The following is a 27,243-nucleotide window of genomic DNA, read 5'->3' on the forward strand; positions in this document are numbered from 1 at the left end:
CCAGTCTGTCAGCACCCATCAATAAAGCAGTCCGCTCTTCCAAGGTAATAGCGGTTTGTTTGGAGGCAGCAGTAAGTCAAAGCCTTGGCCCGTCAACACTCCATTTAACAGCCAATCTCTTTCAATAGCACCCACAGCACCTGGGTAGCACTGTGGCAGTGCAGGCTGGAAATGTCAATGGTCTGGTTCTAGGGTTCGATTGGAAGAGCGAAAACAGGGTTTAGGTAATTTGGATAAACCTGTCGGATCATCTGACTGCTCCCGTTTCTTGTTCTGTTGAACTTTGTTCGTAGTGATGTCCAGGGTTCAAAATTAACTTTTTCGTCCACCAGCCAAATGGCTAGTGAATGTTCAAATTTTACCAGGCACTCAAAAGATTACCATTGTTTTTTGGCTGGTGAGTGAAACAAATCTACCAGCCAATTGCATATTTTACCAGCATTTGGCTGGTAAATGGTGCTAATTTGGAACCCTGGTGATGTCACTGTGTTTCCAGTAGTGAAGCCCAGATGAAGCCTCGTGAATCATTAGTTAGTATTTGTTGACCCCACTAGATGCCGCTCTTGGTTTAAGGACAAGGATCAAGGAATGGCAATTCAGTGTGCTTTCAACTAGAGATGTTCCGATCGGTATCGGCTCTGACACTGCCTAAAACGCTGGTATCGGTATCGGGAAGTACTGGAGTTTATGCACTGATCCGATACCACGTAATAAAGCCCTGAAGAAAATCTACGTTAAAGTAGTTTATTTTTGTTCTTTTTCCGTTATAACTGACTGTCAAACTGGATAATAAAAGAAAGTTCTGGGGCGTTCATTGTTTGTGTTTGTTCATATTTCACAAAGAGTTTAACCTGAGCCAGACTGACAAAGACAAAGATAGAAATCATATCACATCCATACAGGGATAGTAGTATACAGTTGTTAAAACATAATAAAATATATGACACACTGGTATCGGATCGGTACTCGGTATCGGCCGATACGCAACGTTCAGGTATCGGAATCGGTATCGGGAAGCAAAAAATGGTATCGGACCATCTCTACTTTCAACCCTTTGTTGAACAGAGAGAGCCGTCTAGTGGGCTCAGAAAATAAAGACAATGGTTTGTGAAGCTCCATTTGGCCATCACTAGTTTCCAGGTCTCAGCAAACACTTTGATGAGTACATTAATATCAAAACAGAGAGAAACGTTTGACAACTCTATGTAAATAAGACTCAAGTTGACATGGAAATGTCCTTTAAAGGAGTAGAAATTCATATGATTGGTAAGACAAATAAATCCGTTCAAAATATTAAAGAACCAGCCTTAATGCATTATGAAAATAGGTAACTGAGCAGATGTAAGCTCTGGTTTGAATGAACATGTACTTTATATTAGACAGGAACAGACACATTAACACTACAGACATGAAGCTATTAATTAAATACAGCAAGACACACACACACACACACACACACACACACACACACACACACACACAGGGTCTAGCAGACAAACGCAGCTCTAATTACAGGGTTCATTTGGAAAGCAGAGGCCTGAACAGCTGACAGCTATCCTCCAGGCTCCACTGGAGCTCAACAGGTAAACACAGAGAATCAGGACACACACACACACACACACACACACACACACACACACACAGGGCATGGGCACATACTGCCATCTCTCTCTCTTATACACGCACGCTAGACACACTCATGCATGCACACACACACACGCAGTCACGGGTTTAGGTTCAATCAGTGTATTATTCGTTTTTCAAAATAAAACCAAAAATCAAAGAAGCAAAAAATGACTTGTTTTCTCAATAATCGCTTCCAAAACCACTTCCGGATCACGCAATTTGCATCAGCTGAAAATGAAAAAATTGGATGAAACACTTTTCACTGGCTCACCATTTTTCATTTTTTGAAAATTTGGAAAAATAAGTCGTTATTCGTTTTTTTCATTTTGGTTTTGGAAACTAGTATTAAGAAAACAAGTCATTTTTTGGTTTTACTTTGAAAAACAAACGAACGAATGATACACAAATTAGGTTACCCTACCACAAAAAGCTATCCAAAACTAACATTTTACATCTAATCCAGCTATCATTGGTTCCATGATTGTGTAATTGTTAAAGCGGGAGATTTCCCATCTCACAAGCCCACAATTCTGAGAGACACTGGGGTCTATCTGGCATCAACATGCTCATTCTGCAGTATACTGACAAAAAGTAGTCTAGAAATACCAGCACTGGCCTTTAACAGCTAGTCCAATTCTGTGAAGACAGAAAACATAATCCTAAAATATAAGCAACATCCTTGAACTTATAGCAGTCCCCAAACAAGATCCCTGTTGCTATGAGGTAACTATGGCAACACTGACAAGGCTACTGCCTCTGCAATTCCTAGTGACGGCGGAGCACTCAGCTCATCAGCTCATCACAAACCTGCATGATGACCCCTGCATCCTCAACAACTGCTGGATTTGTCTCGGAAGCTAACAGTCAACTCAAATTATGTTCAAAAGGTTTGAATCAATTATTCGGTCTCATAAATAATGACATACTTAACTAATCCATGTGTATTATATCCGTGGTCTGTCCTGGTTGATCTGGGCTGTTTGAACTTGATGCATGTCATTACTTAGAATTCCTCATGGGGCAGAGAGAAACTACGCACTATAGCTTTAACGCCTAGTCCATCAGTGATGAACATGTTTCTGCAACAGTATCATCAACATCTTCTTTCAAATGATCTAGGCCTAATGCATTGAATAAAGTGTCTGAAGAGGATAATTTAAAGCTAATGTACTCACACTTACTTCTTGCTGTCCAGAGTTTGTACCTTCAAGGTTGAAAGCACTTAAATGGAAGTCGCTTTGGATAAAAGCGTCAGCTAAATCTCCAGATTGACACATAGCAACTACACGCACTTTAAGACTAGTTCAACATTTTTTATAAACACGCTGGATACCACTGTCATGTTTGTGTGCTAAGCATGGAGCTGGAGTCAGAAGACAATTAGCTTAGCTTAGCATGCTAGCCGGCAGAAGCTCAGTTTGTCAATCACTATTATTATTATGGCGGCTTACCACCCTGATAACTATGGGTTTAAAGTGTGGGTTGATGTTAATGATGCTTTGGGTGAAGCTGTTGATACTGAAGCAACAAAGTTTGAAGAAAGCATCCTCCATGATGGAGTGGAAGCCGTTGTCAGGGCTATCTGATCTAAATGTTCCATGTACATGTTAGCTACAATGGGGGAGAGAGTGACCCTATAGCCGGTATTGTTTCATGTGGTACAGAGCCAAAGCAACAACGAAAGAAGAAAATGGTTGTGTAAGCTAAGGGTAAGTTTGTCTTGTCACCCACTTCACACGCATCCTGCCATGCCTGCTCCTCTGTCACTCTGTGTTAATGGTGCATGCATGTCATATGGGAATAACTGTCAGAAGGACTTGACAACCGTCAAGTCCTAAAAAGGGATGACTCGGTGGTGTTCAAGCATTGGGAAATGTCAAAATCCTTCAAGATGTCATGACTAAAGTTCTTTTAAGACAGTGCCGCAAACAACCATTTTCATTATCATTATCACTAATGTCTTGATCATTTCTTTGATTCATCTTACACAGATTAGTCCATGAAATGACAGAAAGCAGGGAAGCAATCATATTCAAATGTCCCAAATTCTCACATTTTACAAGTCAATGTTTCAGCTCTACATGACATGGGTTACTAAACAGCTTTCATACTTAAAACACATATGCCCCTATTTTAGTTCAGTGCTCTCTCATTTCTATATTCATCCTCCTACTTCCCATCCTATTTCTTCTGCTAGCTCCTAGTATATTTGAGTCTCTCTCCTCTTAACACTGCTCACCCATTCTGCCTTCACTGTGCTACTCATGTCTCCTTCTTCCCTCAATCTCCCAATCTACCCTCATTCATCCTCGATCTCTATTTCCCAGTCTTCCCGTACACCCAACCTAGGAGCTATACAACCCTCCCAGGTGCAGGCGTCTTATTAGATCCTTATAGGCCGCCTTTCTGGGCTCCACTCCAATAAATCATTCATGGGCCCCGTGGCTACAATAGCCCACACCTGCCCCTGAATAACAATATCAGCACATTGCCCAGAGTGATCTCATCCTTTGGGATTTCTCTCAGCAGAGAGTTATTGTTTGCGCACTGTGCGCTATGGAATGCCAGGAGAACAAAAGGGTTGAATTTGTTTTAAAATCATTGCTGCTGGTTTGCTGTATAGAGTTCAACGCAAGAGTTCAGCCAAATGAGTCACTGAGATGAAATCAATGTGATGTGGTTATCAATTGTTTTAATCAAAAAGTCTAAAGCCGAATTTGGCCATGAAGAACATTCTTAATGGGTGTGGGTGAGAAAATATTAACCATGTGGTCACTAGAGTTATAGGTTTGGGTGGCACCTGAAGGACGTACAGTACATCATATTCTTAAGTCCCACACTTTTCTCTCTTCAGACAATTGCCTCATTTTCCAAAATGTACCAGTTCCCATAATGCTTTGGGAGATATAAACAGAGAAACATAGAGTCAGTGGGTTACCTGTGGGCTACAACATTTGTTAACATTTTAGTAAACTGGCACCATAAAAACTGAATTCCCATGGATGTACAGACAACTGTCACTGAAGTACCGTATTGGTCCGAATATAAGATTTTTTATATATAATAATATAAGGCTGGAGGTTTTTTTCTCTCCTGGAAATACGTCTGGAAAAGTGGGGTCGTCTTATATTTGGTGTCTAGACTTTTTTATGTTAATACACCCATAACAACAGATGTCGCCAACAACACAAAACAAGTAAAATGTGTGTTGCCTTCCTAACTGAAGCCAGTCACCGTCCCTCATAGCTAGCTAGTGCCAGGGCCTGACACATGGAGAGACACAGCGATCGTCTCGAACAAAGACAAGAACAAAGTCGCAGAGGCTGGTTTTAGAACGTAAGGGACGTCACCTGTTTCAACAGCCAATAGAGAAGTCAGCTGGTAAAGTCAGCTATAAAGTATATAAATGAAATGATCCATAATCCATATTATTTAAATGTTAAACAGCTGGTCGAAATGGCAGAGTTTTAGATGGAGCCTCAACGACCGCCCGAAAGCACGGTAACTTCATATGGTGGAGAGAGATAGAGAGTGACTCCGCCCAGCGGCGTTAGAACAAAGCTGTGAATCAGAGAAATAAAACGTGTTTTTGCCGATTCATCACTAGAAGTGTAACTGTAGCAAGCATCTCACTATCACTAACGTTGTCCACATTCATATTTAGACGCAACAAATGATATATCCAGCTACAAAAAAAGTCGGAAGTTAGAACAGAAGTACAACGAGGCGTTGTCTTGGAGATAATACACCGTCTAAAAATCCAAACAGCCAGAGAAAATCTTACCGTGGTCCTTAAAGCGGCCGCTTCCAAGAGATTGACAGGAGAGTGTGTGATTACGTAATGATGGGATGCCCATTACCAGAGCAGTCATTCAGCTGAAGGCCTTGGAAACATTTACCGTTAATTTAAATGTGACACTTTCATCTAAAAAGATATTGAAAATATAATTGTATTTAAAAAGATGTTAAAAACAAATGCCTACTGTGTTTTATTCAATGTGTTTTTAGTAGAAATATTTTCGAATACAATTATTTTCTTTGTAAAAACAAGATTTGGTCTTCAAAAAGTATATTTCCAAAAATGAGTCTTGAAAGAGGGGGGGGTTGTCTTATAATCAGGGTGATCTTATATTCGGACCAATAGGGTACGGTATGCTAAACTACAACAACTAACCAACCAGGGGCCCGTTTCAGGAAGGAGGTTTAACAAACTCTGAGTCTAACCCTGAACTCTGAGTTGATTTACCCTGAGATGGGAAGTTTTGGGATGGGAGTTTTCAGTTCCAGAACAGCTGATATGAGTTGGTTCAATCAACTCAGAGTAGGTTCACTCAGAGTTAAGCACGTGCCCCATCACTATAAAAAGGCAGCATGATAGGAGCAATGATACTACGATTCACCATGGCAACAACCACAAACATCTGGTCGGCGGAAATACTCGTGCACATACAGCGAGTTTGAACATGTATTTCGTTAAAAAAGCAACACAGCGGCTGCTGTAAAAGAGAGAATTTGCATGGGAGAAAATTGCTGCAAGAGTAAATGCGTAAGTTAAATAAGTATACTATTACTGGTGAAATGGTATTGAACCTATAATCTATTTCATTTAGGTGCAATCCTGCGGGAGAAAAAGTCCTAGGCCTACTAATCCCATTCTGAGGCTGCAGCACCATCATTAACAGAATTCTAATTCATAATCTTTTATTTCAAAGGGTTTAATACTGCGGAACTCCTGTTTAATGGCTCTTACTGGTTCGTGTCCAGGGAACACTACAAAAACGTTTAAGAAACGTTTCAAAACGAGTCACATTCTTCTGACGGCGCTTTGCTATACAGTGGCTTTACTATGTCGTAAAGAAAACTGCCGTTTACAAAATAACATGCGACACAAAGAATCTGCTGGGATGGGTAACGTTAGTGATATGAGGATGGATAAGGTTATGTAGGCTACATAACTGATAGAATGGGAAGAAAAACAATACCGATCAACGGGATCCTCGACAAAAGGAAATGTCATGTTCGGAACAAAAATGTTTTATAGTCTGCACGGTTAATAAACCAACCCTGTTTTTTATTCATGCAGATAACAAACTGCGCTAAAATGTGCCTGATACAGACTGAATGAATGAATGAGGAAATGAAAGAGCGCTGTGTCAGAGGGAGGAGACTGAGAGAAACTCGAGGTTTCTTGAAGAAAACCTGCTCCCGACCAGGTTGGGTTCACCGGCTCAGTTACCATAGTAACTGACTCTGAGGTTAAGTAACCTCTCTTTCTGAAACGGGCTGGAGTTACCCCTCTCTCTCAGGTTTGATTAACCTCTCTTTCTGAAACAGAAAACCCAGAGTTTCCCTCATCTCAGGGTTAACAAACTCAGAGTTTTTTCACTAAACCTGCTTTCTGAAACGGACCCCTGCTGTTGTTTATAGAAACCCCATGCGGTATTTTTGCCTCACGCCCCCCACCTCTTCTTTTATTACACCCCACTTAACTCAAACTGAATATAACGTTGGTAAAACTCAATAACAGGAATTGCAGCGTTTCATATGCAAAACTTCGGAATACATTTGGAAACACCAGGTATTATCCAGATGGATTAAATTCTCAGAGGACCCACAAGTGTGCCAAAAGACAGCAGGTATTTGTGGCCGTAATTAATACTGGGGAAGGGGGCGGAACATCCTGCACACACATGTGCTCTGGATGCGATTCAAATCACTGAATATGCAATATTAAAAATCATCATACCAACCATACAGAACTAAATCTGGTCCAAATACTATGTCTTGAAATTTCACCTCAATGACAAGATGTTCTCACCAAAGATGGGGCAAAAAAAGCATTGATTAGGTTATTCACAAAGGAATGATATCACAGTGAAGGAAATAAGCCAACCTCCCATCAAAGAAAAATATATTCAGTGCCTTAATCTGCTCTAACCCTGCTTTGGACAAGGTATGAAATCATCCCCTATGCACCGATTTTATACTTCACCAAAATATTTTTCAACGAGAGCTTTGCTGAGCAGGCATGCTCTATTTTATTTTAGTACTGCAATGATTTACACACCAGAGGCATGCTCAGTAGAAGCAGCCTGCCCTCCAGTTAATCTGCCCATAGTTTGTGTTGTTTTACATTTATATAAATCCAACTGAAGTAACAAAGGTAAGGACAAAGTGATTTTTAACTGCATTTTTAACTTTAACTTAATTTTGTTGAACAAAAAAACCTGTTTACAGATGTACAGTATGTACACTTAAAGTAGCAAGTTATCTCTTGTCTTTCACAAGCCTGAAGCTTGCAGACGTGTTTGCGTTGAGCATGTCATTTACATACATCAGACCGGCAATACATCATCCAAGGGAGGCTCTCATCACCAGGCCCCTTTCTGGGTGAAAACAATCCTGCGTTCCCCATAGAAGGCAACAGCATTAACAGAGGTAGTTGAACATACCTCCAAACTTTTACTTTAAAATAACCCATTTTAAATTAGTAATGGTATGCCGAAGAGTTGCTATGTAGTTGGTTGCACCAACAATACCTACAAAAAAACCTGATCTTTAAATTGTCCCCTTGTCATATCCTAAAAAAAGATCCCGATATAGGCTTTGGCTCTAGGCTATAGACCAGACCGACATTGCCGAGGCTTCCTTGCGCTGTCACATCAGGAGAGAAAGAGGAAAATGCTGAAAAGCTGTTGTGTAGCAGATTGACTTTCACACTGAGATTTGAGGCTCATAGGATACGTAAATATTCACATTCAGTGCGGTAAACCGCTAAATGATGGTGGTGACAGTTACTACCATTAGCACCCGCCAACCCGCCAAATGTGGGAAGATTTCGGCAGTGGCAGGTAACACAGTCACTCTCACTAGTCACTTTGGCGGGTGGCATTCTGTGGAAGACTCAAGGGCCATTCACATTGTACGCGCCAACGGCAGCGCTGCGCTATGAAACCCATTATTGTCAATGGCATGCGCGCAAAAGAACTGGTCTGCCAGTCTGGTCTGGTCTGCAAGCGGCATTTTGCGGCTGGCCGCCCTTGCACGTGCCGCGGTCAAAGTTCAACATGGTTCAACTTTGACCGCGGCATGCGCAAGAGCGGCCATGGTGCGCTGTGACGTGTCTGAATAAAAAGAAAAAAAGTAAACACCGAACACACGTGGATCCACAAACGGAACATAGACGAGAGGTTGATTTTGGCCGTCAGCAATCTCCCAGAGCTGTATAGGCTACGACACAACTTTGAGCTCGTACAGAGACCTCGGACGCAAAACTATGCTGTGGAAGCATATTTCACCATAATAGGCATGCCAGCTGTGTAGATTATTGTAGCCTCTTAATTTAAATCATTCAGGTTTGTTTTAGCTATGTGAAATCAACATATATGTCTCCACTGAAATACAATCCAATTTAACAATGTTCATTTTTTTCTCAGTTACTTTGGTGCATTTGTCAAATCATAATTGCATTTGCACAACAGTGAGTGCATTTCTTAAAACAGTTGGTGTAAACTGCACCGCATAGTGACTGACCTGAAAAATCATGTATCTTGCTGGAAATCTTTTGTTTGTGTCCAAAGCAAGTATTTATACCAATGAATCAAACTGACAAGTCCTTACGCCATTGTTTATACCAAGATAGTGAAACTGCTTTGTGTTGTTGTCCATATTTAACAGTTTACTCTGGAAGTATAGTCTAATGAACAATGCACATGAAAGGGAGCACTATTCCCTATGTGACAAAGTTACACATTATTGTCATCTCTGATCTGAGAAATACGCCAAAGCAACGGAGAAGAACTGTAGCCTACTGTTGTGAGCTGCGAAAACCAAATACCAAGTTGATTATACAGCTCCATACAGGTATTTGTAGGATATATTTGTATTTTTTATAAAAAAAAATTATAATTTATACTCTTTATTGATCCCCAATGGGGAAATTACAATTTACACTCGGTTGTTATTATACAATAATAATATTGTATTTGTATGTTTATATGATGTAAAATATGTTTGGACTGATTGACACAAGTCATGTTCATTTTCATTGAAGTTCACATTTAGGTATATAGGTAGGTATATGGCCTTTACACAGAATAACTACCCATTTCCAAGTGTGTAAGCTCCAGTTTTGGAGGAATTAATTGCACATATGCATTAAACAAAGTGTTTTCCAGAGAATGAATGATGCATGTATGAATGTAGGCTCATATCTTAGCTTTATTATACCCCACTGCAATGACTGCAGACCTCTTACTTATAAACATGCAATGACACAGTGTTGAAATGCAACATTTTATTTAGAAATGAAAATAATCCACAAGTCTTCATCTATTTAGGAGTGTAAGAAAAGGTGGAAGAACCTAAGGGACAGGTACATAAAGGAGAGGAGACAGAAAAGTGGTGCAGGGGCAGACTTGGAAGTACTTTTCCATACTGTCTTTTCTGGAGCCACACGTCAGGGAGATACAAATAGCCAGACGCTCCGTTGTAGAAATGGGCTTTCGGAATGTTGTTCGCATCCGGGAAATCGTAGGCCCGACTCTCGTCAGCAGACTGTCAAATTGCTCCCTGTTGAGCCGAAAGTACCCCTGGAACCGGTCACAGTGAAAGCGGAGCTCCTTCACCAGCCGGAATTCCCCCAACTGCTCTCTGGACCTGAGGGTCTCGTGCACCCACACCCTTCTTCCTGCTGCCTTCCTCCGTCTTCTCCTCACAACCAGGGCAAGTTCCAAGGCTTTCTTTTGTTTCAAAGACAGAAACATCGTCTCCACCAAATCACTACTGTGTATCCACAATGTCGCATGTAGCTTACTGCACGTCTGATGTAAACACCGGACGCAGACGTGACGTGCATTCAAATATTGGCGCATGTATGACGTAAATTTGCGCTGAGCCCGGCGGCAAGCACAACAAAGATAGTTGGGAATAGGACAACCTAGCGGCGAGCGCAGTGCATGTACACAGTACACAGTAGGTGCACATATTTGGCTGAGGTTTAGGTATTCTTCCTTAAGAAAACGTTACATTCTTCAACAAAATTTCTCCATACATTTTGGGTCTCTGTGAGTTTTTGTGTCTCTTTGTGTAGTCGGTTTGTGTCTCTTCTTGGACATTTTTTTTTCCTTTGGGGTTGTTTTGGGTCTCTGTGGTCATTTGGCGTCTTTTTGTAGTCGGTTTGTGTCCATCTTTCACATAATTTTTGACCGTTATTATCACCATATCTGTGTCTAAAATGTTGGAAAAGCTAGAGCAGATAATGCATAAATAACACTCCAAAAGATTAAAGACATTAGATCTAAGAAAAGTCTTAGTTACATTCATTCAGCTAAGGTGCTGTCCAAAAACGGCTCAGGTGCTGCACCTAAACCTTATAATGGTGGGGGAAACCCTGTACAGTAACGTTTATAGCAGCATAAGACTGTCGTCTCCAACTAAATCTCAGCCTATAGATCAAACAGTTGGCTATTAATAACAGGTTGATACGTATACGTAGTTGACTGTGCTGTGTGATTGGTTGTCTACACTTTGGCGCTTCGGCACATCGAAAGAGGTGTGCATGAAGCTGAATGTTTCTCAACCTTTCCGGGTCATGCCACTGGACGACTTTTGAGTGTGGAGTCACTGAGGGTGGTGTCAACATGTTGTTTGGAGGTTCCATTCCCAATGAATGGCATCCTGCCCAAAACGTTTGAGTCCATAAGTGTGAAAGGGGGGGTTAGGACCAGACCATCTTAACACACTGATGTTGATATTGCAGGCGTGTTTGTGTTCAATGAGCTAACACCGAGCAGCTAATTAGCCTGCAAACTACCTTTAGCAGTGCACTTTCTCCCCCCTGTGGATGCTCGTTTAAAAGCATGCCCAACAAGCCAAGGTGCTGGACAAGACATCCAACATTTTAATTTCCGTTGAACCATGCATTGTCTTTGTCTAGCCTTTATAAAAAAAGGCACTTCCAAAGCAGGGAAAGTTGCTTGCCTTTCACCATTAACTGCTGAGTTTATCACCTACACATGGATTATTGTAATGGAGTTTCTGTCTTTTGCTAGTGACAGAGCTGTTTCCTTGGAGAGGCCACTGCTGCTTAATAAATGTCTTGTTAGCACTGTGTTCTCTACAAGTGAGTGGCTGAGCTGTGTCAAGCTGATGTACTGACTTGGCAGAACAAACATCTAATAACCTGAGTCATTGAACATTCTTTGTGTCCAACTAGCCTAAGTTGATCTGCCATCAATATGGACTCTGTGTGTTGTGTTTTTGTAGACTTTTTTTAAAAGGCTGGATTGATGATCAGTCTGTGCTGGTTGGCAGAAACAAGAGGAGGGACAACAGACTTGGAAAGACAAGAGTCTGGTTTCCAAGAAGCTGTCAGGTAAACAGAAATCATTGAGCACTAAATGTAATACTCGCTCACACACACAAAGGAACAGATGGCAACAGGACCGGCGCAAAGGCACTGCACCAACACTGCTGGCCAGAGGGGAGTTCTTTACAACGCCCTGCATTAAGCATGCAATGTGCACACGATCAAAGTGGTCAACTTAAACTACTGTTTGGCACATTTTGGCTATAAGACACATTTGCTGTTTTGGTTCTGTCTTTCATCAACCAAGTGTCCTGCAGTAGCAGCAGCTTTGATAAAGCCACTGTAGCTCAGCAGCAAACAGCAGACTGACACAGAGACCAGCTAGTCCATATCGATGGCGATTCTTTTAGGAGATTGCTCCGGTGCCGCCCGAAGATCCGCCGGATGTCACTCTCTTCGGCCGGATGACCGTCCCCTTCCTCTTTCTTTGTGTTGCCGTTCTTAACTCCGGTGGATTTATGAGGACTATGGTTAACTGCTCCTCAGATCTCTGCAGGGTAAATCCAGACAGCTAGCTAGACTATATGTCCAATCTGACTTTTCTGTTGCACAACTAAAACTACTTTTCAACGTACACACGTTCCACCAAAACAAGTTCCTTCCCGAGGCTATTTTGCAGAGGCACCGTGGCTCTGTCTGCCGCTTAGCGCCGCCCAAAACGATTCTGATTAGTTTAAAGAAATGCCATTAAACCAGAGCACGTTTTTCTCCTGTCCTGGAGTGCTGTGTGGACCAGCCAGACCTTCCACCGCAGCGCTGTGGAGGAAAGTCTGGCAATGTGAGACTAGGGACGAGCTGGTGAACATAGCGGAGCATTTAGCAGCTAAATACACAGGTGTTTCCCTCAGGAGCTGGTGGAGACCAAAACGAGAGCTAGAAGAGAGAGAATACTGGACTGGCATCATAAGGTGGACTCAGAAACGACTACGATGTGTAAATAGACACCTTGCTAACACCTTTCCCATAACAACTTCAAAAGGTATGTTATGAAACTCACAGTGTAAGTGCTGCTTACTACCACACTGCGTGTTAATATTGATGTTATGATCAGCAGCTGATGGCTGCAGACACGATACCATGCCAGTAGAGCTGGGTGATATTGAGAAAAGCAAATAGAGATATTTTTGACCAAATACCTATATAATGACTAAGTGGCTAAAGGCAAATAATATAACAGTCTGGTGAGTTCAGAAAATGACATCACTTTACTGTAATATACTGTCATATTACGATATCCAAAATTTAAGACGATATCTAGCCTCATATATCGATATCAATATCGATATATTGCCCAGCCCTACATGCCAGAGACTAAAACTAAAAAAGCTACACCTCCATGCAAAAAGTCAGTTCGCCCAAGAGTTAAAGTACCTTACGATATAAAAAATTAAATAGTAATAGAATAGTTATGTGGTGAGCAAATTCGCCACACGTTAAGATTAGCAGCTTACATTTTAGCAAATGAACAATCTGCATTTCTCTTATGTCGTTTGGAAAGACAAACTCTATAACCTGAATATGTATCGTACTAATGTGCACTGCTTCAACATGTGGAACAATCCAAAGCCTTTTCTGAACATCTCTTACATAGACTCTAGCTGCAAGCACTGTTGTGGTTCAATGCTTTGAAATCATTTATTTTCCGATATTATTATGTTATTCATCAAAAAAGGGAAGCATTTCATGCAGCATTAATACACACAGATGTGTTCCAAACCTCTGAGTGTTCAAATTAAGAACCTTGGAGAATCATTAATATTTCATTTCTGAAATATTCCAAAGTAAGAGCTAAATTTATCTGTGGTAAAACTCATAAATATGCAGAAATCAGCCTTGTTTGTCTGTATTGTTGTGTGTATCCATTGCTGTATCCATGTATCAGGCACAACAAATGACTTAAAGCTCAGTTTCTGACAAATAGTTTCAATGGCTGTAGAAGAAATGCTTTCCCATCCAGAAGCTGAGTTCTCTTTGGCTGCTTCTACATGTGCACGTAGACACACACACACACACACACACACACACACACACACACGCACACACACACACACACTCATTTGTTGTGTTGCATTTGCTCGCTGCGGGCCACTGGGCTGGGTGATGAGTGTTTGTGTCATGCTGCTGCTGCTGCAGGGAGAGGCCAGGAGACAAAAGCCAAATATAACAAAGACACACACACTGTCTCTATTATTACTATTATTATTATTACCCAAATACCATTCTCTTCTGATGTATAACAAGCACGGAATGCTTGTATCATGTGGACGCGCCAACAGTTTTGTTGTCATTACTTAGAATTCCTCATGGGGGAGACAGAAACTATGCACTTAGGGCCCTATCTTGCACCCAGCGCCAATTGACTTTGCACACCGACGTCATTCCTATTTTGTACCCGACGCACAGCGGACTTTTCCCTGAACAGACTCACGTCAGTAAATAAGGAATGAACTTGCGCTCCCGGGGGCGGTTCAGCAAAAAAAAGGAGGCGTGTTCCGGCGCAAACGTTCCCTAGTGCTATTTTGCAGTTTCGGGAAAACAGTTCCGCCACAGACCAGGAAAAACCTAGTCTAAAGTCAGTGGCGCGTTATTCAGATGCTATTTTAAGGGCGCATGCTTGGCCGTAATGTAGAGTGTGCACACCGCACATACACTTTGCTTCTCTCATCTCACGGACCCAGCAGTTCCTATTTTTGCAAACCATACATAAATACAAGGAAAAATATGACCTTGTTTTACACAACATTTCCATGAATCATGGATGTGTTGATGACATAAATGAGGAACTATTAGAGGACTTAAGGAGATGTGATGTTGAACTGCATGTACCGATGCCACTTAACCCAAATGCCCCAGCAGCAGCACGGGAGAGGAGAGACAGAAGAGCTGCATCGTCTATAGTGAGGTAATCTCGGTCTAATGTTAGACTACATTGGAAAAATATCACCATGAATTCATAACGTCGTGATTCAGTGAGAGTGAGCCCAAAACATCGGAAAGTAAATTTTTGTGACATTTCTTTATTTACATTTTGTCAAAAAGAAAAATCAATAGCAAACGTCGGTCTCCTCGGCTGTAAACCGCTCCTGGCGTGCGCCCATGGATGCATTAAGAGAGTGCGCCTAGAAAATTCGCCATTATAATAGCAATCTGCCATGGAACAAGCACGCCTGCTTTTAAAAGGGAATGTGAGACAACGCTCTGATTGGTTTATTGCACGATACGCCCAAACCACACCTATGAGTAATGTAGCTAATTCAAACCAACCCATTTTAGATTTGCTTTGGGCGCAAGAGTCATTCATCCCGCCGGTATAATAGCAACAGCGCCCGAGATCCGCCCACATAGCTACTTGCGTTTGATAGGGCCCTACAGTTTTAAGTTTTGGTGTCTGAAGTAGAAGTGAGATGCTCAGTCGATCAATCGTTCCAGTATTTGTTAAAAGCAACAATGACCAAATCCGCATCTCTAAATGTCTCGTTTGTTTCTGAATGTCTTTGGGTTTTGGACTGTTGGTCAGACGAAAGAGGGCGTTTAAATATGTTATTTTAGGCTCTGGGAAATGGTGACACATTAACACGTCAAATTTGTGTTTTTGATAATCAGCAGACTTTAAAAGGTCTTTAAAAGCTTCCACAGGAAATACAGTGTAGGAGCTGACAGCCTTTCACAAGCCAGTTGTTTAAGGAGAAATAAAGCGGCGCTACCCTCTGCTGGCGGAGCTCCAGCCTCCAGGACCACAATACATCCAAAGCAGACAGAAGCATATTTCTGTCCTAACTGCATGCTTAGGACTCCAGCAGGACTAACACAAAGCTATAACAGAGTAAATGATTGTTACGGAAACAGCTTCAGCGTCTCATTCTCCTGCTGCTTTAATGCTCTCTCCTTCCAAATAGCTCCATTCTTCTTCTTTTTTTTAACGTCTAATTCCCCCGCCGTCTTTGCTGGCTGCCTGCTCGTTAATCTGGATTTCCGATTGTCTCTTCCACATTTTTTTTTCTCTTTTTCACTTTCCTCCATCAATATCTCTGTCCTCTCGGTTAAACGCTGTCAGGTTAAAACAGCGAGGAGTTCTTTGAACATTCAGTCCAAAAATATAATGTCAGACAATTTATATAATTGCCCCCCTGGGCGCCTCCCTAGGGAGGTGTTCCAGGCACGTCCAGCTGGGAGGAGGCCTCGGGGAAGACCCAGGACTAGGTGGAGGGATTATATCTCCAACCTGGCCTGGGAACGCCTTGGGATCCCCCAGTCGGAGCTGGTTAATGTGGCTCGGGAAAGGGAAGTTTGGGGTCCCCTGCTGGAGCTGCTACCCCCGCGACCCGAGACCGGATAAGCGGACGAAGATGGATGGATGGATGGACAATTTATATAATGACTTATTTTGAGAACTTGACCGACCTTAGCAGCTATTTCTGGGCCTTTTCCACGGCATCTCATGGTCTTCATCCGCACATGGCAGTTGTCATGGCGATGGCTCAGTTGTCTGTTTGAATTACAGTTGTTTGTGTGCGTCTCCATCCAAAACACGGTCTTTGGTATTGGATGGGAACTCCACGTGACCAAAGTTTCACACTGAAGCAAGTGATCCATCTCCATGACAACCGAGCAGCTGGATGAAGACAGAGACGTTGAAAGCTATGGACTGGTGTCTTTGAGTTCAAGTTAAGAATAACTTTAACACTCTGCTTTAAGAATACTATGATGACATCACAAATGACGTACAAGTATATTAAACTACTGAGCCCTTTAGGGATAATGTTATCCGAATATACTTACTATATGTGTTGACAGCCTTTTTATTTTACGGCTTTTGGATCTGGCCGGTGAGCTGACTCAGGTGTATGAGCACCATCTTACTGAGAAGAGACGGAGTGGTGAACAGGTCATGTGACCTATCACAGACAACTGAAGTTGCCAGCTCTTTAGTTTGAGTCTTGGCCGCTATAGCTAAAAATAATCTGCTACCTGGCAGTAAAAAACCAGAGTGAAAGGCCTGGGCTCTCTGGAGGACGAGCTGTGGAGAGTGTCCTCGCCTCAGTCACAGTGCGCCATGGCAGAGCTGGTCTACGCAGAGCCATTTCACTCCCTATTCAGCCCCACTGTACCGAATTTGGTTCCAGAGTTCCACTGGGGGGTGATCGCAGGCGAGTGCAAAATGAATGGGACTCTATGGAGCTAGACGGCTAAATTTGTCTCTTCTGCCTGATTGCCCATTGAGAAATCTCAGATTTGATTGTAGATTTTGCAAGTTCAACATGGATTATAGGTCGAAAGTTGAATGAACGAGTACTTGTGTCCTTTCGATTTCTTACAGGTTGAGTTTGAGTTTGTGTAATAGCTGTGTAATAGCTTGTGTAATAGCCAAATGTTTTCCTGCAACAACAAAGCACCCGCTATGTCTTGCTCATCTCTTTTCTTTCTCTCTCTCCTGTGAAATGAAGCTGCCTTCAAGTGTGCTCGGAAACGTCGAGATTAGATATGCACCGATTTCATGCCGGTCAAATGCTGTAAATAAATAACATTGTAAAGGCTACCATACACAATGCATAGGAATTATATACAGGCTAGCAAATACTAACAATAAACCCACTATTAATTACATTATCTTAATGCAGTGTAACTACTGTAGTATGTAAATAACGCATATAAAATACAAACGTGAGCAAGGGCGTTCAACAATCGCCATTATATCGAATCAACAGCCACGTGCAACTAGATAGCAAGTGAAGAACACAAACAACAAAAACACCAGCTAACAATGAACAGACAACATAAGTTATATGACTTACAGTTCTCAAGGACGCACGCACAATCTCCACTGGTTAAATATCCTCTGGACTGCGAGTCTCTTTTCTTTCCCTCATTTTTCCGCCAGGTGGCGCGCATGCCCGCTCGCGGTGTGAAGCGCGTGTCCGTGCTATTCTCCGACATGCACTCTTAACAATCACTGCTTATAGACGGTTTAGTTTGCTAAATATATCATGCTTTTTGGGTTTGATATTGGATGTGAAAAGAAGGAAATGGTTCTTCCATAACATTGCACTTTAGATGCGTGTGTGAATTTCCCACACCAGGAGTAATTTATATAGTTCTATTTTATAGCGATCGATTATCTGTTCAAAAGATGTTCTATGTTCTATGCAACATGTAAAATGTTCTATTGAAGAAAAGATAGAAAATAAATATTTGTGTGTGCTGTAAAGTGGTTAGAAAAAATCTAATCGGAATCGGCAGGTCAAACTCAATGAAAAATCGGAATCGGCCTAGACAATTGTAATCGGTGCATCTCTAGTCGAGATCTATAAACAATCTGATGGAAAACAGTCATTATCAAATATAATGTAGTTGCTGCTAAAGAACACAACAGGACGTCACAAAAAATGGGCCGTTTCACTGACACTGCGGCAAATCGGCAGATCGTTTTGTTTTTGGTGTGAATGCACCGTTGGGTGTAGGACATCTCGGCTCAGGAACTGCACATATCCTGAGGCTGTTGGACGCATTTATCGTTGTAGAGCGAGCATTAGCCAACACGCACTTAAGAAGTTGGTATGTAGCAGCACAAAGCACTTAAGGATCTGATCTCATATTTGATGTATGTTTGGGTATTAATGTGACGGTTTTTGCTGCCCTTATTTTACACATTTTATTTAATTGTGTAGGTGTTTTTTTTTTAAAGAGCTGTACTGAGGCAACTAGTGTTGGAATGTAACTAAGTACATTTACTTCAGTACTGTACTTCAGTCCAAATGTTGAGGTACTTTTTATGCCACTTTATACTTCTACTCCGCTACATTTCAGAGAGAAATATTGTACTTTTTACTCCACTACATTCATCTGTTGCAGCTTTAGTTACTAGTAACTTTACACATTAAGATTCCTGCACACTAAACACATGCAGTTTATAAAATCTGATGTTTTAATATAAATGAAACTAGCCAACAATATAACGGCCTACAAGTGTGGGTAGTTTAGTTTAACCCCTTACTTATTTCAATTTGGGAGCCAATTACTAATCACTGTTGACTTCATAGAGCCAATCAGCTGCTCCTGTACCCCACCGTCTTCTAGCGCCGCCCCCCCTTCCATCCCACCCACTCATACAAACCGTCCCATTGATGTGTGAAGACAGAAGTTTCCAAGACTGATGATGGGCTTCTATAATTAGGAATACTACTATCTCATGTATGCTAAAACACTGCAACCAGCTGTCATGATCTAGAATAGTGGTTGTGTCATTTCACTTTTCTACGCTTATGTGTCCTTGTTTAATGCATATGTGTATTTCTGTAGCTTATTTAATGTTTTCCTTTAAAACCATCAACCTGCTAGCGACTGCAAATGCAAATTAGCCTGCATGGCTAAATCTGGCACATTTACACGTTAGACTCTGTGCTCATGTTGATTAATGTGCGTTGTCCCTTTTAAATAAAGAAATCTAAAAAAAAAACACTGATGTGTGAAGACAGAAGTTTCCAAGACTGATGAAGGGCTCCTATAATTAGGAATTAGCCCATCCTAATAGCTCATGTATTCTAAATCAATACTGTTGGCTTCATAAACCCTGAAATATTGATCCTGCGTTTTAGAGCAGAGTTTTAACGTTCAGAGGTCTTACAGGGTGATTCCATCTACAAAGTCCCAATCTGGAGCTCACCTGCTCGTAGTACTCCACGTTCTTCTCGGCCGTGGATAGAAAGGCTGTCTTGAGGTCAGTTCTCATGCTGTTCTGCCAGCGGGACCAGTCCCCCCTCAAGGCATTGTTGGCCAGCTCCACGCGGTCCGCCAGACCATCCACCTCTTCCTGCAGCTGCCAGACAGACAGACAGACAGACAGACAGACACATTACTTAACAATCTCATGTCAAGTTGTTCTTAGTCTCGTATTGCCAGACCTTCCTCCACAGCGCTGCCAAGGAAGGTCTGGCTAGTTCACACAGCATTCCTGGATGGGAGAAAAACGTGCTCTGGTTCATTGGCATTTCTTTAAACCAATCACAATCGTCTTGAGCGGTGCTAAGCTCCGGACGGAGCCACGGCACCGCTGCAAAATAGCCTCGGGAAGGAACTTGTTTTGGTGGAACATGTGTACGTTCAAAAGTAGTTTTAGTCGTGAAACAGAAAACTCAGATTGGACAGATAGTCTAGCTAGCTGTCTGGATTTACCCTGCAGAGATCTGAGGAGCAGTTAACCATAGTCCTCAGAAATCCACCGGAGTTTAGAACGCCAACACAAAGAAAGAGGAAGGTGACGGACATCTGGCCGAAAAGAGGGACATCCGGCGGAACCTCTGACGGCACCGGAGCAATCCCCTAAATGAATCGTCGTCAATATAGACCAAGTGTTGCTGGAGTTTGGACCTTTTCATATTTATATGTCAAAAAAATACACTGACCAACTTCACTAAACAATTTGGTCTCAATGAATCTACACCACTGCTGAGTCCCACTATGCTCTTCACGTGAGAATACTTTATATCTTTACCCGGTTATTGAATTATTTCAGCATTTATTCACTGATGTTGTTAGACTGACTTCACATTAAACCTTTAAGAAAGTTGCTGAGTTTTCGCCTTTTGCTCTGGAGTGCTACATTTGACAAATACACAACCAAGCGAGAGCAAAAGTTAAATATGTAATGTGTGGGTAGATCAGTGCATTTAGAGCCTAAGATAGTTTGATATGCCTGATCCTGGATGGGCCTTTATACAAATACACAAGAAAACTAGATGAAGTAGACTAAAAATACAGTAAAAATACAAATAAAAAGCGGGATATATATATATATATATACACACACAGTATATATCCCAACGCATCAGTGTATTTAACAAATGACTAATATTAGACTGAATTCAATAAGCATTTGAAATAATGTTCCTCCAACAACTTCATTTAAAGGACAATTCCGGCGCAAAATGAACCTATGGGTTATTAATATATGTGTACCGAGTCGACCGTTCTCTGGGATATGTTTTCATGCTAATCGAATGTGTCTCTAGCTTGAAACAAGCTAGCGCAAAACCGCTGATTAGCTTATAATGCTAGTCTTCGGGGCAGAGGGTAAAGTAAAAAGAAATCGCTATTTCAAGGCTCAAAATATCACCACACTTCAACGGTAGCATAATGAGGGTCCCTACATGTAACCAAAGCATTGAGAACTTTGTAAGTGTACAGACATTTTATTAAAAAGACAGTTTATAAAGACTGTACCGTTCACGTATACAGGCAGGCGCCATCTTGGGAAAACAGTCATGACCATTCGAACGACCAGTAACATAGATCAAACACGGCGTTCGTCGTTCGACTGGTCATGACTGATTTCCTACGTACATATACGTATGTTATTAACCCCTAGGTTCATTTTGCGCCGGAATTGTCCTTTAATCCCAATAATGACTTTGGTCAAACTAAAATAAATACTATATTTAACCTTTGTGTTGTCATTGGGTCAAATCTGACCTGTTTAAAAACAAAAAAATCAGAAATATGGGTTTCTTTCAACCAAACTGCCCCAAAAGAACTTGGATGTATGGATGTACGGTATATGGAAGCCATACAACATTCTTCCCAGGTAAAATTAATGTTGCTTCCTTTTAATTTCGGGTGTTTTATTCAATTTTATAGCATATAAGAAAAATTTAAATGGTTTTAAAACTCTCTCCTGACTAAACTTGACATAAACCAGTCAACATCCTCTGATCTTAACTATTAGTCAAAATAATTCAGAATTTCTGCTTTTTTTAAAACTCAAAAATGAGGTATAATGTCATTTAAATTAGGTTTACTGAACATGAAAAAAGTGACAAAAACGTTCAAAAAGAGTCAAAAGCATCGAAAAGAGCGACAAAAAAAGTCAGAACAAGCGCCATTACAAAAAAGTTCATTTTCAAAAGTTTGACGGGAAGACAACACAAGGGTTAAAGCAGTATTGGAAGACGTATTAAGGTACTTTAGTAAAAGTACCCATACAACAGTATATAATGATTCTTATAAAAAGTGTAAGTCCTGCATTCTATACACTACTAATAAAATAAATATGCAGAAGTACTCTATGTGTTTAAACAAACTTGATAAATAATAACTTCACTCAAATCATAGTGGAATATGCCTTGGTGAAACGCACCTGGTTCCTAAATCAGAGCAACACTGCCCCCTGCTGGCTGTGTCCTGGCATAGAAACACATCCCGTGTCTGTGGAGAGGTTGATTCACAGGAATAGCTCAGTCTTTGTATTTCAAGTACATGTTAACAGGAGAGATGAATTTAATTTGGTGCTGTTTGAAGTTTAGAACAGATCTGCATCGTATCGGTGAGTACAGTTCTGAGTGTCTGCTCATACCTGAGCCTTCTGGAGGATTGTTCAAACAAAGTGACAGCAGTGTTCTAAAAGACACACAGCGATGATATAAAAAAAAAAAAAAAGAAGACGCCACATGTTTTGTGTTACAGACAGCTGAGTTATGAAATGTGCCTTCCAGTTACCAAATTAACATCGCAGCCAAGCTGGCTGTTTTGGACCAAAAACACAAGTCCTGTTGGTCAGAAAACATATGATCTGTATCACGTGTGAGGGAGGAAAAAAAATTGAATTCAAGAATTAATATCCAAAGGCCTGCAGGCAGCCTCTAGGACAAGAGTGTCAAACTCCACTTCACTAAGGGCCACACTGGAAGATGAGAATTACATCAAGGGCCAGGCATGTCGAGTTTATTGACATGCTTTTTTATATTTGAAAAAGTCACTCAATCTTTGACTGTATTATTGTGTGTCTGAGACGGTCTTCTCACTTACAGTTTGGTCGACATCAAGCCCCAAAAAGTCAGGGAACAAGTTCCTCAGCCATCATAGAAAAAAAGCACCGAAAAGGTCGGAAAAAGTGACCAAAAAAACGTCCGATAAAGCAACAAAAACTAGGCGGGCCAAAATTGATTGTGAACCTAAATTGATATGGGGCCTGGATCAAAATCAGCAGGGGCCGGATTTGGTCCTGCGGCCTTGAGAATGACACATGTGCTCTAGGATGTTCATTACTCCTGTGCAGTACAGGTCTGTGTGTGTGTGTGTGTGTGTGTGTGTGGGGCTACCCAACATACAGAAATACATGTTATTTATTTATTCAGATTTTTCCCTCACAACTAAATGGTCAAATTAATCAGAATGTCGAAGAATAGGTTTGCTAATTTTTCACGTCTGTGTTAAGATAGCAGTCCGGTTCCTCCATGAACGCTGAAGCACGTTTTTCTTACTGTAATCATTCCTCCTGTTCACACTGGCTGGAAAGAGATCGCGTCCTAATACACTTCTAGTGGAAGTGATGGGGACAAACTGCAGTTCTCACACAAACAAAATATCCCCTCTCTGTGTTTCTCTGTCTCTGTTGAGCTGCAGTGGAAGGATAGTAACAACGGAAAAATGAAAAATTATGAAAATGACCTTTTCACAATTAGTACATTTTTTGATGTTGCCACTCTCCTCTCACTCATGGAAACATTTATAGTATTACTGCCCTAAAGGTTTCCATTACCCTGCACCCCAACCGGCCCTGTTCATAGGAAACACAGCGTTTCCTTCCTTATTCCTCAAATGACAACTTCTTACAAATCAACATTTTCCCCACATAACTAATAAATTATGAAATCAGATAAAAGCTGAATGCAAGCTGCGTGGCCTCTCATTCGGCCCAGTGGGTGGCCACATCGTCTCTTTGACAAAAAAAAAGACACAATAAGAAGGAAACCGTAACAAAGGCGTCTATTTGACATTTCCCTTCTCATTAGCGCAGATCTGTTAAAGGCAGAAGCACACACACACACACACACACACACACACACACACACACCTAATTAAAGCAGGGATACAATCCAAGTCTGTGGGGGGAAATCGCAGTCCTGCTTCTTAATTAAAATCTCACAGATGGAATTTGATATCAGCTGAATGAGTGAGAGACACACCTGCAAACACACACACACACACACACACACACACACACACACACACACACACACACACACACACCTCAATTGCAGTGACTGAAAATAGCTATGTCCTTTGCTTGCCTAACTTTCCGTCTTTGCTCTTTGTCTCCTGACATTTTGAAGCGAGTCGTCATCTATAGAGGCTATATGGGAATTTTCATTACGGCGCGATTAGCTGCTGGGCTTACAGTGTGAAATAATATTGACGGCTCGTATTCCCACTGAGCTCAGGACTGACTTCCAGGCCACAAACCTGGATATTTTTATAATCCTCCCAGGAAGCTCTCCTTCCTCCCCAATATGAGCTGAGGGTGGTGCTGTGGGAGAGGACTCACTTTATTACACCACCAGAAGATGACTGGAGGACACACCAACCAACTTTGTGTGTGTGTGTGTGTGTGTGTGTGTGGATGTAAAATTGCACTTACTGCTTCTTGGTCCACTCTTCTGGATGCCAGGGCCTCGTTCTTGGCTTCAAACTCCGCCTGGATGTTGTCTCTCCGTCTCATAACAGCCTAAGACAGGTTTCCCACAACAATTGATCTTGGTGAGTCAATGTCAAATTTATTTATATAGCACATTAAGACAACTGTGGTTCACCAAAGTGCTGAAAAAGACAGAACATCAAATACAAAAATGATCACGTAAAAATACATGGTTACAAATAACATGGAACAACAAACACAGTAAAAGACATTTGACGCCCATACTCCGCTAGGAGTAGTAGTAGCAGAGTAAAAAGGTGTGTCTTTAGCAGGGATTTAAAAGTATATATAGTCTGCGCCTCTCGAATATACAACTATTCCAGAGGATGGGAGCACCCACCGCAAAAGCTCGATCCCCTCTACTGGTTAGCCTAGCTTTTGGGACATCCAAAAGCAAATGGTTGGTTGACCTCAGTGTTCTGACTGGTGTGCAGCGATGTAAGAGTTCAGCCCGATACAAAAGGGGCCAGACCATTTAAAGCCTTGAAGACAAGCAATAAGATCTTCAAATCGATCCTGAAACGTACAGGAAGCCAATGAAGGGAGGCCAGGACAGGTGTTCATTCTGTACTAAGTGACTGCACTATGTTAAAGTGTGCAGACAGTCACATAATGGAAGAAACAATAAGACAACAGAACCAGCAACGTCCATCTCTTTTGATCAAACAGTCCCAGGAAATAAACTCAGGAACAAACTGGGTGATCAGCGCACCCCCCACCTGTTGCTGCGTTTTTGTCGGGGCTGAACATGGTTCTCCTGCCGTGACCCGGTGTTCAGATGTGAGTAGTAGGGATGTCCCGATCAGCGTTTTTGACCCCACCCGAGCCGATTTTTAGAATATTGAATATCTGTCCATACTAAGTCCTGATCTGATACTTGTATTTGCTCAGATAATAGAGCTGCACGCCGTTTATTTTGTTTACCAAAAAAACTAAGTTAACAAAGTATCTAAAATATGTCTTAAGCTTAAAACATTTAACTTAGTGCAGCAAATTAGTCTTTTCTCTCAACACCAAAACAGTTCTCTTTAGGGTCCCAGCAAACCCCCAACCAAATAATCAACAGTCTGAAGTTCCCCGCTGGACAACGAAAACTAAACTTAGTGATGCCTCTTGCGGTTATTAATCAATCTTTGATTTCCTCCTGTGTTTAACAATGTCGGCTCCAGGGAATAACAGGCCTGAAAGCGTGGTGGTTTCCTGCTGGAATCACAGAAGAAGTGTGGAGAGTTGGAGTAATCTGCTTCTGTAACAAAACTGATGACTAAGAAAGACGGACCTTTTTACTTTTTACTACGAGACTCTCTGGACAGACACTGGTGAGTGGACGTGTGCCATCTTGGTTTGAAAATGCCGGCATCCAGGCAGTCGGCGGTGTGTCTGTGGTGCAGGGTGGGTGTGATTAAAGGCGGTGATCACTACAAGCTGATGATCAGAGTAAGGTAAACGGGGTTAATGCGATCAGTTAAAAAATGTGGGGGGCGGGGGCTCACCTTCAGGGTCTCGGCGCAGAGGACGTACTCGTGTAGAGCGGGGACGAGGACTTGAGACAGATGCTGGATCTGCTCCTCCGTTTCCAGACCGCAGCGCTCCACGCAGCTGGCCACGCCCCTCAGCGGCTCAGCCAGCTCCTCCTCCGACCCCGCCCACTGGCTGTAGGTGGGGCTGTACTGCTTCAGCTCGTCCAGATACTCTGGAAGCACAGAGGACACACTCAAACACAAAGCAGTCGGACCGAGTCTGTAATGTGTTTACCCAGTACGCTTTAAGTTCTGAGGGGCCTGACCAGGGCTGGAATGAAACCAAGTACATTTAGTACACACTTGAGGCACATTTCCATTTCATGTCACTTCACACTCCTCTACATGTATTTGAGCTTGAGTCACTTTACCAGAAAATGTGATGAGAATAAAACCACCAGCATTATATTTAACCCTCTGAGGACAAAAGACGCACCGGCGAGCCCAAGCGATGTTTGAAAACACTCCTACAACAACATTTCATTTTAGACATTTATTTACTATTTTATTCATATATTACACTACTTTTGTGAACCCAAGACTTTTGTCAACTCATTTCAAGCACCAAAACAAGTGAGTGTAGGTATGTTTTCACAAGAGATTTGAGAAATATTTCAGCTTTAGGGCCAAATCATCTCTTTACACATTGCTCTGGAACAATTTTGGGCGTCACTAAACAGAAAGCTGAGTTTGTTCTGAACAATATTGATATGAAACACATGGGGATCAGGTTATATGCAAAAAACCTTAAACCCACATTGTGTAATTTTTTTGAGTTGATTCTTAGCAAAAACCCCTTTGCTCTTTAACACATGTGTTCATTCATGTGTAATTACTTCCACCAACTAATCAAAGTATTCTCGTAAGCGTAGAATCTGCCATTCAGAATCATTCAGAATACATAGCAGCGAGTCGCTCGAATGACGCCCGCCATGTAGCGCCTCCATCTTTAAAATACATTAGCCAAAGAGGGACATACCTCCGCCTTTCACGCTTTTACACTCACTTCAGTGCCAGGAGGGGGAGAAGATAATGGAGTCGCCAAGGAAGTTAAAAAGAGAATTAAAACGGCAACGCGACAGGCAAAGCTACAAGATCAAAGCTACAAGACCAAAGTTAATATTGGAGTGGCTTTTCCAAGATGGAAAGAGCTCATGAGGAGCAAGGATTTTAGGAGGATTTGCCTGCTTTCTTCTCGACAGGTAATTCAGCCTATTTGTGTAAATTCAAAGTTTTATAGTTGCTTGGCTAACTATAGCGTG

General features: G+C 41.7%; 1 protein-coding gene across 1 annotated transcript in view; it reads right to left on the minus strand.

Annotated features, from left to right (window-relative positions):
* Positions 1–27,243, minus strand: part of snx7 (sorting nexin 7) — a 62,286-nt gene that overhangs the window by 4,307 nt on the left and 30,736 nt on the right. The window contains exons 6-8 of the mRNA XM_031300141.2: positions 25,955–26,154; positions 24,405–24,491; positions 19,656–19,808 (exon numbers count right to left, since the gene is read on the minus strand). Coding sequence (XP_031156001.1) covers positions 19,656–19,808; positions 24,405–24,491; positions 25,955–26,154 — 440 coding nt within the window. The remainder of the gene's footprint in view (positions 1–19,655; positions 19,809–24,404; positions 24,492–25,954; positions 26,155–27,243) is intronic.

This window comes from Sander lucioperca, chromosome 23 (assembly GCF_008315115.2).
Source record: "Sander lucioperca isolate FBNREF2018 chromosome 23, SLUC_FBN_1.2, whole genome shotgun sequence".
Taxonomy (NCBI): Eukaryota; Metazoa; Chordata; class Actinopteri; order Perciformes; family Percidae; genus Sander; species Sander lucioperca.